This window comes from Petromyzon marinus, chromosome 49, assembly GCF_048934315.1.
Source record: "Petromyzon marinus isolate PM22_M1 ecotype Great Lakes invasive population chromosome 49, UKy_Petmar_22M1.pri1.0, whole genome shotgun sequence".
In the NCBI taxonomy this organism is placed as follows: domain Eukaryota; kingdom Metazoa; phylum Chordata; class Hyperoartia; order Petromyzontiformes; family Petromyzontidae; genus Petromyzon; species Petromyzon marinus.
In genome coordinates, this window is record NC_133715.1 from 9,152,214 (window position 1) to 9,165,787 (window position 13,574).

Below are 13,574 nucleotides of genomic sequence, written 5' to 3' on the forward strand. Positions count from 1 at the left end.
GTGAGGAATTTTCTACATCGCGTTGATGTGGGCTGCAGTTAATTAAGTGTCGCACACACCGACTGCTGCAGTGGCGAGTGGTCTCTTGTAAAATTCAGGATGTCCTGCCAAACACTGATTTTTAAAGAGACTTTTACACCTGGCTGTAAACGCTGCTTGCTGTTCAGCAGACTCCGAATCACGACTCGAAGCCAGGTTTGCAGCCCGCGTGATTTTGTGTAGGGGATTAAGTTGCTCGTCCAGTCCAAAGATCTCATCACCTCCATGGTACTCTCCCTTCAGTGAAACCACAACAAAGACACGAAGACTGCTGATGTAATTCAAATGTAAAACCCTGACAAAAAAAAAAACATCAGGACTATCTTCTTCTTGAACTTCATCATTCATGTTTTGCCATTCCAAAATTTGGAACACATTCTCAATTTGCCATTTTCATTTAAACTTCTTCGGTCATTTTTTTTTTTTTACCGAGCCATGCGGTTAAATGATGGCAAATGACGGTTACCTTGCCTGACATTGTCAAGGTTTTGATGGCAGTCCGAGAGAGGCCCTATACGTGGCGTGCTCCAAGGAGCCGATGCTCAGGGTGAGGCCGGGATTCGGCGGAGATGTTATTGAGCTGGCCTGCTCGAGATGCGCTTGAGACGTCGATGCTGCCGCAAATATTGTTGTGCGTCCTGGCACGATACCGATGGGCCATGAAGGGGAGATGATTGAATTCGGTTCCTGACAGAACATGAATTCAGTTTATGAAGAAGCTCCCCCCCCCCCACCATGCGGAGCGAAACGTTGGACATCGTGTCAATTAAACGCGCTGGCACAATCTGGCAACACGCCGGAGAGCTGTACGGCACAGCCGCGATCGCACCTATGCATTCTCACTTTTCGCTGTTTTGTTTTTTTCGAGTTGATTCCCCCCCTCCCTCCCTACCAACCCCCACCCCCTCCCTCTCTCACCGCCGTCGTCATTTCCCCACCTTAACCCTCTCGCCGCTTTGCTCGCCGCGCCGCCGCGAGGTGCAGATGGTGACGTCGGAGGAGGAGGAGAACACGAGCTCACGGCCCGAGACGCCCAGCACCATCACGGAGCTGGAGGGCGAGGTGGACCTCGAGAGTTACCAGGGCGCCCTAGAGGAAGTGCTCACCTGGCTGCTGTCCGCCGAGGACACCCTGCAGGGCCAGCCCGACATCTCGGCCGACGTCGAGGAGGTCAAGGAGCAGTTCCACGCGCACGAGGTGTGTGTGTGTGCGTGCGCGCGCGTGCGACTCGGTCTCAAATGAGCACCTGTTGTGGCGTGTACCTTGGCGATCTCGTCAAGGGGCGTTAACCATCACGCGAATTCCAGTCATCCTTGCAGCGGCTTTTGGCTGGCCATCGAACACAGACGGTTAACCGCGTCGCGCGCTTTCAAATGCGCTTCTGTGGTCGTCTGGAACGCTCTTTCTTCCGATATTAGGAAGCCACTGGAGCTATGCAATTTTAAATCATCCAGATTGAAAACTCATTTCTATTGAACAGTTTTTTTGTGTTTAGTTTATTTTCCTTCCTCCACACCTCTGATTACCACCGCGGGCTACATACGGTGCAAAATATGTTAAACACACATACATTCATACGTTCCGTGCCAGCCTGCATCGGTGCTCGTTAACAGCACTTACCCCAGCGGTCTATAGACGATCTTTATCTTTGTTTTTGTGCGTGCGTGTAGGGGTAGCGGCAGTGCAGCGGTTAGTGCGCAGCGCTACGGACCCAGCGACCCTATATTCGATCCGTGCTCACGGCCAACCCCAGTGAGGATTATCTTTAACCGGTCCTGGGCCTCCCCGAGGTCGACTCAGCCTCAAATGAGTACCCAGTGCGGTGTGTGAACATCGCCACTGGGGGAGACAAAGGCAGCCGAGCGTGGTGCTGGCCACCGAGCTCCTTGTGTGCCGTGCCGGCCGTTCGTAGGTTGCTCGTGAGCAGCACCACCTCAGGAGCGCGCGATCCGGAAGCACGCCAGAGAGTTGTACAGGGCAACCGTGAAAACCCCGCGCGGTAACGATTGTGAAGTTTGTGGCGGCCTTACACGAGCGCTCTTCTTCCCGACGCGCCATTCACTTTGTGTGCGAGTGCCGCCTGAAGCGTGAAGCCGCATTAACCGGCATTTGGAAGCAACTTAGACAGTGGCCCCGTTTTTGGCACCGCCATTGAGCCTTGTGATTGATGCCGAGTTCCTGGAATGGCAAAGCGGATTATCCACTGGCGGTTCGACTTGGACCGCCCCCCCCCCCCCCACTAACGTGGGATGCGGCAGCAGCGGCAGACTAAACGCGGCAATAATCTCTGCTAGCGGGCATTGCCCACAGCCTATGTCGCCCAATGTTAAATGTCACTGGGGTATATCCTGCTGCAAAAAAGGCAAATGAATAGATCCCCGCATAGCCTTAGCAGACTGTTTAGGCCGGCACGGCACACGAGGGTGGCCTGCACCACGCTCGGCCGTCTTTGTCTCCGTCGTCGCACTGTTTACACAGGTACCCATTCGAGGCTGAGTCAAGAGGGGCTCGTAAAAGCTGCCTCTAGTGGAGGCCCTTCCGCCGGCAATGGCGTGAGCAAGCAATTGCACGGCTGCACCTTTACCCATTGACTTTGATGCTGCAATTTAATTGTCGTCGGACTACTCCGTCAGGTTACTTTTTGTTCCGAATCGTCAGACCAGCACGGCGTACGCCTGTAACCCCCAAAGAGCGCGACCAACACCCGGGAGTGGTGTGGCGTGCATCCCACGGCAGTGTCGTCGACGATGCCGCGACCATAATTGTCGCGGCCAAGCGGTGGTTAAAACGAGGGAACGATTTGGCGACGCCCGTCCCCGCTCCGACACGCCTCGGCCGCCCATCCGCGTGCGCGCTGCGCGGGATGCGCCGAGCGTGTCGGCATAACATGTCGACCGTCCCCCGGTGTCACCGCCCCTCCACCCTCCCTCGCCCCCCCCCCCCCCAACTTAGTCGGCAATCACACCTATTCTATTCCTCCATTCCATCAAGACGGTGTCCCATGGCTCCTGCTCTCCGGTGTTCATCCGTTTTTGCTCAGCACCCTGCTGGCCTCCATTACCCAACAATTTAGAGTAATGGCATTGTCCTCTAAGGTTTTCGGCGTGGTTGGTGGTTTGGTGGTGGTGGTGGGGATGGTGGTGGGGGCTCATTCCAGATCGCTCTCCTGCGCAGTGGCAAAGCGGGAGACTTCGGTACCCTTTTCTCAGCGGCATGATTTCAACAAATCCCTTTTGGTTCCAGTGGGTTGTGCGAGGTTAAAGGGCTGGAGGTGGCCTCTTCGTGTTTTTCAAAGGCCCGGTTAGTCCGGCACCACGGCGTGAAAGCAGGCCCCCTTCGCGATGTGCCTAGTTGGCGTCGTTTGGCATCGGGCACCTAACGATGCCGACTGGTGATGATGCTTTGAAACCAAACGCTGTGGTTCCTGGCCCCCTCCTCGCCCCAATGCCACTGATTTGTGGTGTCAATTCATAGCCCGCCCGCCCGCCCCCACCTCGTTTTATTTCTCTAATTGTGAGAAATTGGTGAGGAGCCACATTATTAAGGCACCCCTGGTGAGAGTTGTTAAACAAAACATTAGCAATGTGATTAAATTTGGAAGATTGTAAATTAGAATGGACATTGTATGCAAATGGTTATAGTTTCGCTTGAGCTGCGTTCTCGGTATATGTAGCAGGTTTAAATTACCCCTTCAGTAAAAGTGTTATTTTTATTCACACGTATTTCTGCATAAATTGGGTACTTTGCACGCTATGCATTTTTTATGTCTAGAAGTTGTTCATGTGTTTTATATAAATATTTATTGCGCACTATGAAGTATTTTATTTTGTTATGTTTGTCTAGTGCTGAGTGCACGTTTCCCTCACGTTATGTTCTGCCCTGAAAAAAACATCACAAACGTGTGCATTTTCTATCAAATGTCTGTCCTGTAATATATCTACTTTCGTGTATTGTGTTATGAATGTATATTTAAAGTACATTTCGTAATACTCTATAAGTATCGGTGGTTGGATGCGTCAATGTTACATGTTTAATGAGTTAACATTGTATTATGTAATGCAGTGTAATTACTGCATGTAATGGTTTGAATTCATAATAATACCAGGGATTTCTCTTCATGTCCCCGAGAGGAGAGGGACATTTCGACATTGTGACCGAACGGTCTTATTGTTGAGGTTTAACATGGAGAGAGGCTTATACATGGCTGGAGAGGATGATTTTGAGTAATGTTTGTAAGTCATGCACATAGGTCATGTGTGTGATATGCGGGTTGAGCTGTGGCGGAGACGTAAGTCCCATTCCCGGTCACGGCTAACGTCAGTGGCAAGTGATTATCTTATCCGGTTCTTGGTCAGCCCTTCACGAGTCCTCGCTGACCAGCATGGCGAAGTATAACCCAACAACCCTTGTGACCCACACGACACACGGAGGCATTCATCCAGCAGTGATTTGACAAAGAGATTGCAATTATTGTTCTTATCTTGCACATATATTTATATTTGCAACGTTCTGCTGCCGTGGTGCAACGGTTAGCACACTGGACTTCCAATCCAGAGGTTGTGGCCGTTGAAACATTGCTACGAGTTTCTTAAATACCCCCAGCCTCTCTCTGCACCCAGCGGTATGAATGGGTACAGCACCACAGTTAGGCTATCGGCTGATCGCGCGCGGCGGTGGGGCAGAGTGCGAATGCGCTCCAGCCCATTGCAAAAAAGTCTCACCAGCGTGGAAGAGTAGGCCAAAATAACCTTCGAAGCAGCTCTCTAGAGGCCCGTCGAGTGACGTCACCTTCTGCCAACAGTGGCGTAAGCGAGGAATTTCAGGACTGCACCTATTTACCGATTACGTATGCGTACTCTCCCAGCCTCGGCCCTTGCGCTCGACGCTGGAAGGTCTGGCATTCTCAAGTGTCGCCCCAAGGATCTCGAATGCCTTGCCGGCGAAGATCCGGCACGTTACGAGCGGCAGTGTGTTTAGGAGGGCGTGCAGGACTCGCTCATTTCTCACGGCCTTTACTTCAACACTATTTCATTGTCTTTGCATTTGATTTTAGTGTACAATGTATTAAATACCCCCTTGAGTGGAGGTGATGTTGCATTTAAAATAATTACGGATGATGCGGTTTCTTTACGCGCGGTGCATCAATGTAACACGAATGGCTGTGGGCCCTCCGCTGCCCGCACATTAATCCTCGGCGCCTGCCCACCCTCCGCGCGTGCCCAGGGCTTCATGCTGGAGCTGACGTCGCACCAGAGCAGCGTGGGTAACGTGCTGCACGCGGGCAACCAGCTGCTGGCCGAGGGCAAGCTGGGCGAGGACGAGGAGAGCGAGGTGCGCGAGCAGATGAACCTGCTGAACTCGCGCTGGGAGAGCCTCCGCGTCGCCAGCATGGACCGCCAGTCGCGGTGAGCCCTCGCGCGTGTGCGTGTGTGCGCGTGTGCGTACAGCCCCTTATCGATCTGCTGCTGAACGAGGGCCTCCCAACTGCAATGCGGTTTGTGATGATGTTTTGACCGCGGTTCACAACGCTCGTCATCGCGGGTTTGTGGAGACGTGGTGTATAGCTGTGGGAGCATACAACAATCGCTGTTTATGTACATACATACGTTGAACTTCTTTCGTGCACCGTACGTCACCAACCGTGCTTATCGGAGGTGCGAGGGGGAAGGACAACAAACTAAACACACAATGATCTTCCTTATGCCGAGCACATCGCCCCACATCCTTTAACACGTGCTATGTGTTGTGGTCGCCCAGGCAAGTGTCACCCAGGCTTAAAAACCCGCTTAGCTTCTGGGATCGTTGCCGTGTGTGCGCGTCCACGCGAGGGCCCTCAGAGGCTGTGGCCTTCTTCGTTTGACGCTTTGTTATTTTACAGAGATCGCGTTACGTGGCAGAGCTTTGGTGAATATTTTTTGCAATTGGCGAATTAAGAAAATGAAAGGTTTCTTATGCAATTGAGGTAAAAACTATTTGTGTTCCCCTAAACGTCGTTTTGGATTAATGCCAGCTGCCTGTGGTGCTTGTTGAATAATTACAAAATGCTGGACGGAGAGAGGGAGATTAGGCTAAAGCACTATATGTTTACTCTTAATGAGGTTGGAAGTCATTCTAGCCAACAGCAACCATTGCTCAGAATAATCATGTTTATTGCATTGTGTACAAAGTATGAATTTACGCTGTATTTGTTTTAATGCAATCGCGAAGGAAACACAATTATTATCGAAAAAGGAACTGATGTAATTTAAATTACTACCAAATTATTGTTGTTTGTTTACCCAGGCAGGTTTCACCGAGTCTTAGACTCTTTTACTGGAGGGTCCTGCATGGGGATGTTTGGCCTGTTTCATTGATGATTTCTCATTTTTATTCGCAATACCAATAATACATTTTGACTTAAAGCTTTTGTGACTGCAGGAATTCATATTCTTTGGTTCTTTCGGTAAAGTCACATAGATAGAAATTAAAAAAAAATGTGAGGATCCAATCAAATCCATCACCTTGCCAAACATAGCAGGGGTAACCAAAAATATTTCCAAAATCATGAACAAACACAAAATCCAGGTCCGATGTAACACAGTACATAAAATTCGTGATCTGATCCCATCTGTGAAGGACAAGATTCCTGACATGCAATATCCCGGCGTCTAAAAACTAAGCTGTACCTGCGGCAGCAGTTACATTGGGGAAACTAAACGACATGTCTCGGACCGTGTCCGTGAGCACAAGGCAGATTTGAAGCACGGTATGACCAATACTTCTGCCGTGGCTGATCATTATTTTAATGCGGCTGGCTCATACGAATTAGATTTCTCCAAGACGATGGTACTTTGCAAGCCTATTGGCTATCAACAAAGATTCGTTCATGAAGCCATCCATATATACAGAGACAGACACAATTTCAACCGAGAGGATGATTATAAACTCAGCAATCATGGGAAAGATGTCATCAACCACTTTGGGTCATGACTTGATTTTTGTATTTTCTTGTCAACCTCTACCGTCAGCAGTGTGGGTGTGTGGAGCGAGGTGTAATGATTGCCTGGTGGCCCTTTGATTGGTGGAGACCCACTGCCAATGTCGTTGTTTTCTACCTACATTAACATCAGCTGCCCCGCCCATGCTGGTGACACATTTGGGCTACGCCCATCTCTTAAGCTTTATAAACAGTTTGCCTTTGGAGGCTAACCCCTCTTTTCCTGATGACGACCGCTTGTATTGCGATTGAAACGTCGTGGTTTTTGCGTTTATTTTTAGTTTTTATTTTATTTTTATTACTGAAAGAACCAGAATAAATCTACATTATAGACTGCCAATACACTCACCAGCTTAAAAACCAGGCTACAGTCAACCAGGCTAGTCTACCAGGCTACAGTCTACATTATAGACTGCCAGTACACTCACTTTTATTGTGATTTTTTCTATCTACGTGACTTTACCGAAAGAACCAACGAACAATAATAGTTTAAAAAAATTGAGGGTTGAACAGTAGCACAGTTGTTAGCGCACTCCACAATGAACCTGGCAACCTGAGTTCCAATTCCTAGCACAGCTCACAGCCGGTTCAACACTCCCACCTCCAGCCACCCCTTTCAACAACCCAGATAGACCAGCATGGTGAAGTATGGCCATACAGCCCACATAACTAACACCGTGTTGAGATGCCTTCATCCAGCAGTGGACTAAAAACATCCCGAAAATATGTTTTTATTCGCCCAACTCTTTATCATGCCTCGAATGGGAGAATGTGTTTTTCTTTTGGTCACTCGCAAAGCTAAGTCGACCTTTACCCGTGACATTATAGATGTTTTCGCATTGCGTGTACCCGGACAAAACAAAACACAAGAACCAAAGCGTGGTGTATCATGATCAGCATTTGGAAGACAAAGGTAGCCAGGCGTTGGGGATGGCTACCTGACCTCCTTGTGATACTGCTATCGCTTCAGGCGCTCCTCGCAAGCATCACTTCTCCATGACGGTCTCATCAGGCCGTACCCGATGGTCTTGTATCCGTGTTGTCTATATGATTTGAAATCTGTAAAAGGTTTACTCAGTCTTCAGGTACAGGGTTGGTTCATCACCGTGCCGTCCGCAATGCGATTCATTGTAAGTAAACCAACTAGATTCGTTTTCGGCAATTAAATCGCCCCGTAATGTTTTGCTTTCGACCCCCCTTGCCGACGTGTGAAGATTTCCAAGGCGAACAGGCGCCACATGACAAAGGAACGACACTTGACGACACAACAGCCAAGGGAATTCTATGTTCGAAATGCACGAGGAAATGAGATTGCTTCCCCCTCCTCGGGAAATGTTTGTGACGAGTGTCTTCAACAGGACCATTATCTTCTGCCAGCACGTGAATCAAACATGCTTCCTTTATGCGAGCGGAAAAATCTCTCTCTATATATTATGTGCAAAACAATAATAATTCTGCACGGCCCCTTGTCAATCTACTGCTGGGCCATGGGCTCCCCACCCATTAGCCCTCCCCACCCACCAGCCGTCATGGTTGTTTTGACCATATTTCACCATATTTCACCATGCTGGTGGTCGGCGCAGGTTTGTGAAGGCGATGGTGCGGTTAGGTCAGGACCGGTTCAGATGTCACTTGTCAATCAAACTAAACTGTGAACAATTTTTATTTCGCCAGGCAAGGGCCACTGAGCCATGTAGCTTTTTTTTCGAAAGCGACCTGGCTATCACAAATGATAGCTCAACGAAGTGGCGTATCACGTGAAATAGCAGCCAAATACTCTAAACGCATGATGTTGATTTTAAATGTGGAGGGAAAAACGAGAGGACCCGGAGAAAAATCCACGGCACCACGGGGAGAGAGACATGCAAACTCAAAATATTACAGGCGTCAGGGTCGGGATCAAACCTCCTGTGTACCAGGCGAGGTAGTTAACTCTAAACGCATGATGTTGATTTTAAATGTGGAGGGAAAAACGAGAGGACCCGGAGAAAAATCCACGGCACCACGGGGAGAGAGACATGCAAACTCAAAATATTACAGGCGTCAGGGTCGGGATCAAACCTCCTGTGTACCAGGCGAGGTAGTTAACATCTCACCACCGTGGCGGCCTTGTTAGCCCTGGCCAGTAATCGGAATTCAATTCTACAGGTTCAGAACACAGTGCACATATGACTGCATATTATGATAACGATGGTGACGATGGTGATGATGACGACGATGATGACGATGATGATGATAACGATGATGACGATGATGAGAACGATGATGACGACGATGATGACGATGTTGGTGATGATAACGATGATGATGATGACGATCAGTCTCTCACGTGTTTTTGAGTTGTTCCACGTGTTTTTCGTGCATGGTGTCCGACGTTCCACTGCTGACGTTGGGAGCTTCTTCATGAACTGAATAGACAGTACCTCTTGAAAACACGTCGGCGAGCTATCCAGCACAACCTTGGAAACCTGTGCAGTATGATGATGATGATGGTGATAAATGATTGGCTGTAAAGCATTCCATAATAGCCTGCGTTTTTCACATGCAGCGCTAGATTTGTCTTCAGTTTATGCAATTAAACACGTTGCGATCTAATTCAAATCAGAAGTAACCATGTAATTTGTGGACATATCCCGAAGCAAAAGGGGGCATTGTTTTGTGGCCATTGTGCATGGGGCAGATCTTATGAAGACAAGATGTCAGGCGTGATGAATTACAGAAGCTTTTTTGTTCACGGCGCAGCATCTGGTTAGCCCAAGGTCCCTGGCTTATGCCAACAATATGCCTTTGCTACTCATTGTTTTCAACGCTGAAGTTCACTCTTTAGGCTAGAGGTGTTCCAATATTTATTTACGTCAGCATTTATTTACTATTGTTGTGTTCATGCCTTTCCCCTTCCTCTTATGGAGGCTCGACTGAAATATTGCTTTTGTCATTTGCATCAAAAGCTGTAATTTTGTACACAAACTCAATTTATTAAGAGTAATAAATATACTGCTCCTACCAACTATTTTACCCAGGAACGATTCACTGAATCCCAAGGCGTTTTTTTTGGGGGGGGGGAGTTTTCTGCATTGGCACGGTTTAACCAATTCTGTCGACGAGTGCTTGGTATTTTTGGGAGGAATCCAAATGACTACGGGAGATCCTGACGCGTACGCGGGGGCAACGCTCAGCAGTGCCATCCCCTGGCCACCCCACAGCCCCAATGCCTACAACATCTAGCAAGCCCATCAGCTGCGCGTCACCCATCCAAGTAACAACCGAGGCTCAACCCTGCTCAGCCTGCGCGATCTGGCGAGATTTGGTGACTTTATATTGACTTGGTCGTAAATCCGTATATACTGTATATGTATCGATTGCAAGCCCCGTTTAAATTATATCAGTCACGTGTGGTCCAAGTCCTTTGCAGCAAAGTTCCCGCAATAATCTCAGTGCCCGCTGCCGTGACGCAGGGACGTAAATGATGATGGGTAGCCGTATGTCAGTGCGGTGACAGTAATGTCATTGCCAACGTGTGGGCTATGCAAAATTCACACTATGCTGTTAAGGAGTGGCTTTGTGCTCCACGGCTTGGAGGTTGTGTGCGTTTTCCTGAGTTGCGGGTTCAGTGAAATCATCTCGATCCACGCTCCCGAGAAGGGGATGTTCACGCAGCGCCCTAGGTCACCACCAGGCGCTTAATTCCACGGCGGTTATTTTTTGTTGACAAAGAATGTGTCCACGTGTCTTGTGTTCGCGGATGAATTTACAATGTGATAACCTCACGTTCATGTCCACAACCCCGTTGTTAATCCACTGCTGGACGGGATGCCTCCCCATGCCGAATTAGTGATGGGAATGATTTGGCCATAATTTAGAACGCTGGTCACTGTGGGTTGGTGAAAGTGAGCAGCATAGACATTGGGAGAATATTACAGTACAGCAATTGAATTTGACGAACTGCCCACCATGCAGCCCCGCGGCAGCCTATACCACCTGTGTGTGCATGGCGATGTGGTCACCCATCCACGCGTTATACCGGCTCACGCTTGCTTAGTTTCCTGCACCTTGACGAGATTGGGTGCATTCCGGTTGATTTGGTCATGGACTATATTACCTCTAATTAAAATGGTCACGTTATCACGATGGCAAACGGGACCTCTTACTTAGTCATTAGTCTGAACACGGTTTAAGAAAGTTGAAAACGAGATGTTAAAAGTGTGCGCAGGCTCACCCCGACTACTTTATTTAGCGATGGACGTGGGGGAACAGCTCACTTAGCGATCATGATCATGAAAATAGCCACGGCTTTAAATTGATGCGACTCTTTATTTGCGTCTCATTAAAACTGTTCATTTATACACCTACATGAAACTGCGATATTAAAAGGTTCGAGCCATTTCTTTTTCATTTTATACAGGGGCTAATATGTCCTCCCCCCCCCCATATATATTGTGTATATCGCCTTATATTTTAACACCGTGAGTTTGAGACCAACACAAGTGCAGTCACATCTTTTTGTAACTTAATGACTGGTGGGGCTGCGGTGGAAATTACAGCAAGTCACTGAGGGTTGGCATGTCTTGTGACTACATTTATTAACCTGCTGTTGTCTCTAAGTCGGTGACCTTGGCTGCAATTGCAACGCTTGAAATCTAGCAATGAAGCTAACAATGTCAAGATATATATCCACACACACACACAGGCTTGGCCAGAATATATAAAAAGCACCATAGCACCCTGAGATTGAGAATTAATCACGCATACGAATGTGCATTAAAATCCACCTTTCGGTTGCATCGAAGCAAACTGCAAAATCTAAAAACGTAAATTACTATGCATTGAAATATTTCAAACGTTACTTTATCTACACATAAGGTTGTGCTTCGCGAAGGGCATATGAATCATGCATATACGCATTACAAAATGTATCATTTGCTGTGAGAGGAGTAGAACTTCTAAATTAATTAGCTCCAGTCTCAGTGTGCTGCACAACTGGCATGCAAAACATGCAGCATCGACTTGAGTTACCAGCACAAGTTGCACATTCCTGGGCCATATTTGTCTCCGTGCTGGCTAAAAATTGTCCGTGGTGCATGTCTCTTGTAATTTAAAATAAAATATATAAGGGGGGGTGGGTCCCTTCTGTTCCATCATAAGGCAACCGTAGCGGTGGAAATTATTTCTTAAGGGTGGAAAATCTACAATTGCCACTTGTTTTAATTACACCGTGTCTGCTTACTACGCTGATTATACGTACTCGTGTTGTTACGTGCGCGTGCGTGCGTGTCGCGGTTGCCGCGTGCCAGGCTGCACGAGGTGTTAATGGCGCTGCAGCAGAGGCAGCTGACGGAGCTGGCGGACTGGCTGAGTCGCACGGAGGAGAGGATCCGCAAGCTCGACACCCACCCCATTGGGCCCGAGCTCGACTCCGTGAAGGCGCAGATCGAAGAGCACAAAGTGAGCGTCGCCGCCGCCGCCACCGCCACCAACCTCCTTCCTGTGACACTTTAACCCTTTCCCATTCCGAAGATGTACGTGTACGTCATCGGTTTCTCTTCCGAAAGAAAAACTAAAATAACCGCATCGGTACGCGGGGAGGGCGCGTGGCACAGTTCGGTGTCAACTGCCGTAGAGCGCGGCGGCCGTGTCATTACGGCGCTCTGCGTTGAGCGCAACGTCTTTAAAACTAGCGGCGCTACCATGCCCCTCGAAAATAAAATGAACTCTGAGCCGCTTGCGCGCTCCGAGATTCGACGGTTAACGGGGACGCCGGCCACCCTGCACCTTGCAGACGTCTCGGAACGGCAAAGGGTTAATCTCGCCGTCAGCGGAGCGAAGGAGCCTCTGGCTGTGATCACGACCTGCTCGGCCGTGTCGAGGGCATCCCGGCCTCCTGGCTGCTATTCACGGGTCCCCAGAGTAGCACCACCTTTTGGCATTCGACACGGCTGTCAGAGAAAAGAACGCGCGTGTTTTTTTTCTTTGTGCGCGCGTCGCTTCTCGAATTCGGAATTTCCCTCTCGTCGTCTCTTTTCTCCGAACTATTGTAACCGTTGTTCGTGTCGGGAAATGCCTTAGCTCTTAATTAATTAGACCTTCCGGAGTGTTGTTTGTTGCTGAACGATTGGCTTATTGAGCCCTGTGCTTAGCAAGTGTGATAAAAAAATGAGTGTGGTGAATTGTGAAATGCACTACAAAATGCCTGGTTGTTTAAGTTTAATCCGTGACCATGCAAATCACCAGCCTCAATTGGAGTGTCGACATTGTGATGCAACTCCTTTAGCTCAGCTCAGTAAAAGATTAGTACCTGTCATCGGCTCCACCACTACAACCTCATGTATGATGATGGGCTTAATAGGTGCTAGCTAACAGCACCTTTCTGAGCACATCAATTTCGGCAAATGTGTTTGTATCTGCAGAACTATTTTTTATTTGAGAGCATAGGCCCACAGCCTGTAATGCAAAGCAACCAGCAACTGAGAACAATAATGACATCTGAGCAGAAAAGAGGGTACACTTTTATGGAGTGGCGTGAGCCATGATTGCACCTTCCAATTCAAAGCTATGAATTATA

General features: G+C 48.6%; 1 protein-coding gene across 7 annotated transcripts in view; it reads left to right on the forward strand.

Moving 5' to 3' along the window:
• Nucleotides 1-13,574, forward strand: part of LOC116953045 (dystrophin) — a 662,108-nt gene that overhangs the window by 242,945 nt on the left and 405,589 nt on the right. For all 7 annotated transcript variants that reach the window (XM_032972888.2, XM_032972885.2, XM_032972886.2 and 4 more), the window contains 3 exons: nucleotides 1,024-1,236; nucleotides 5,263-5,444; nucleotides 12,307-12,457. In XM_032972888.2, coding sequence (XP_032828779.1) covers nucleotides 1,024-1,236; nucleotides 5,263-5,444; nucleotides 12,307-12,457 — 546 coding nt within the window. The remainder of the gene's footprint in view (nucleotides 1-1,023; nucleotides 1,237-5,262; nucleotides 5,445-12,306; nucleotides 12,458-13,574) is intronic.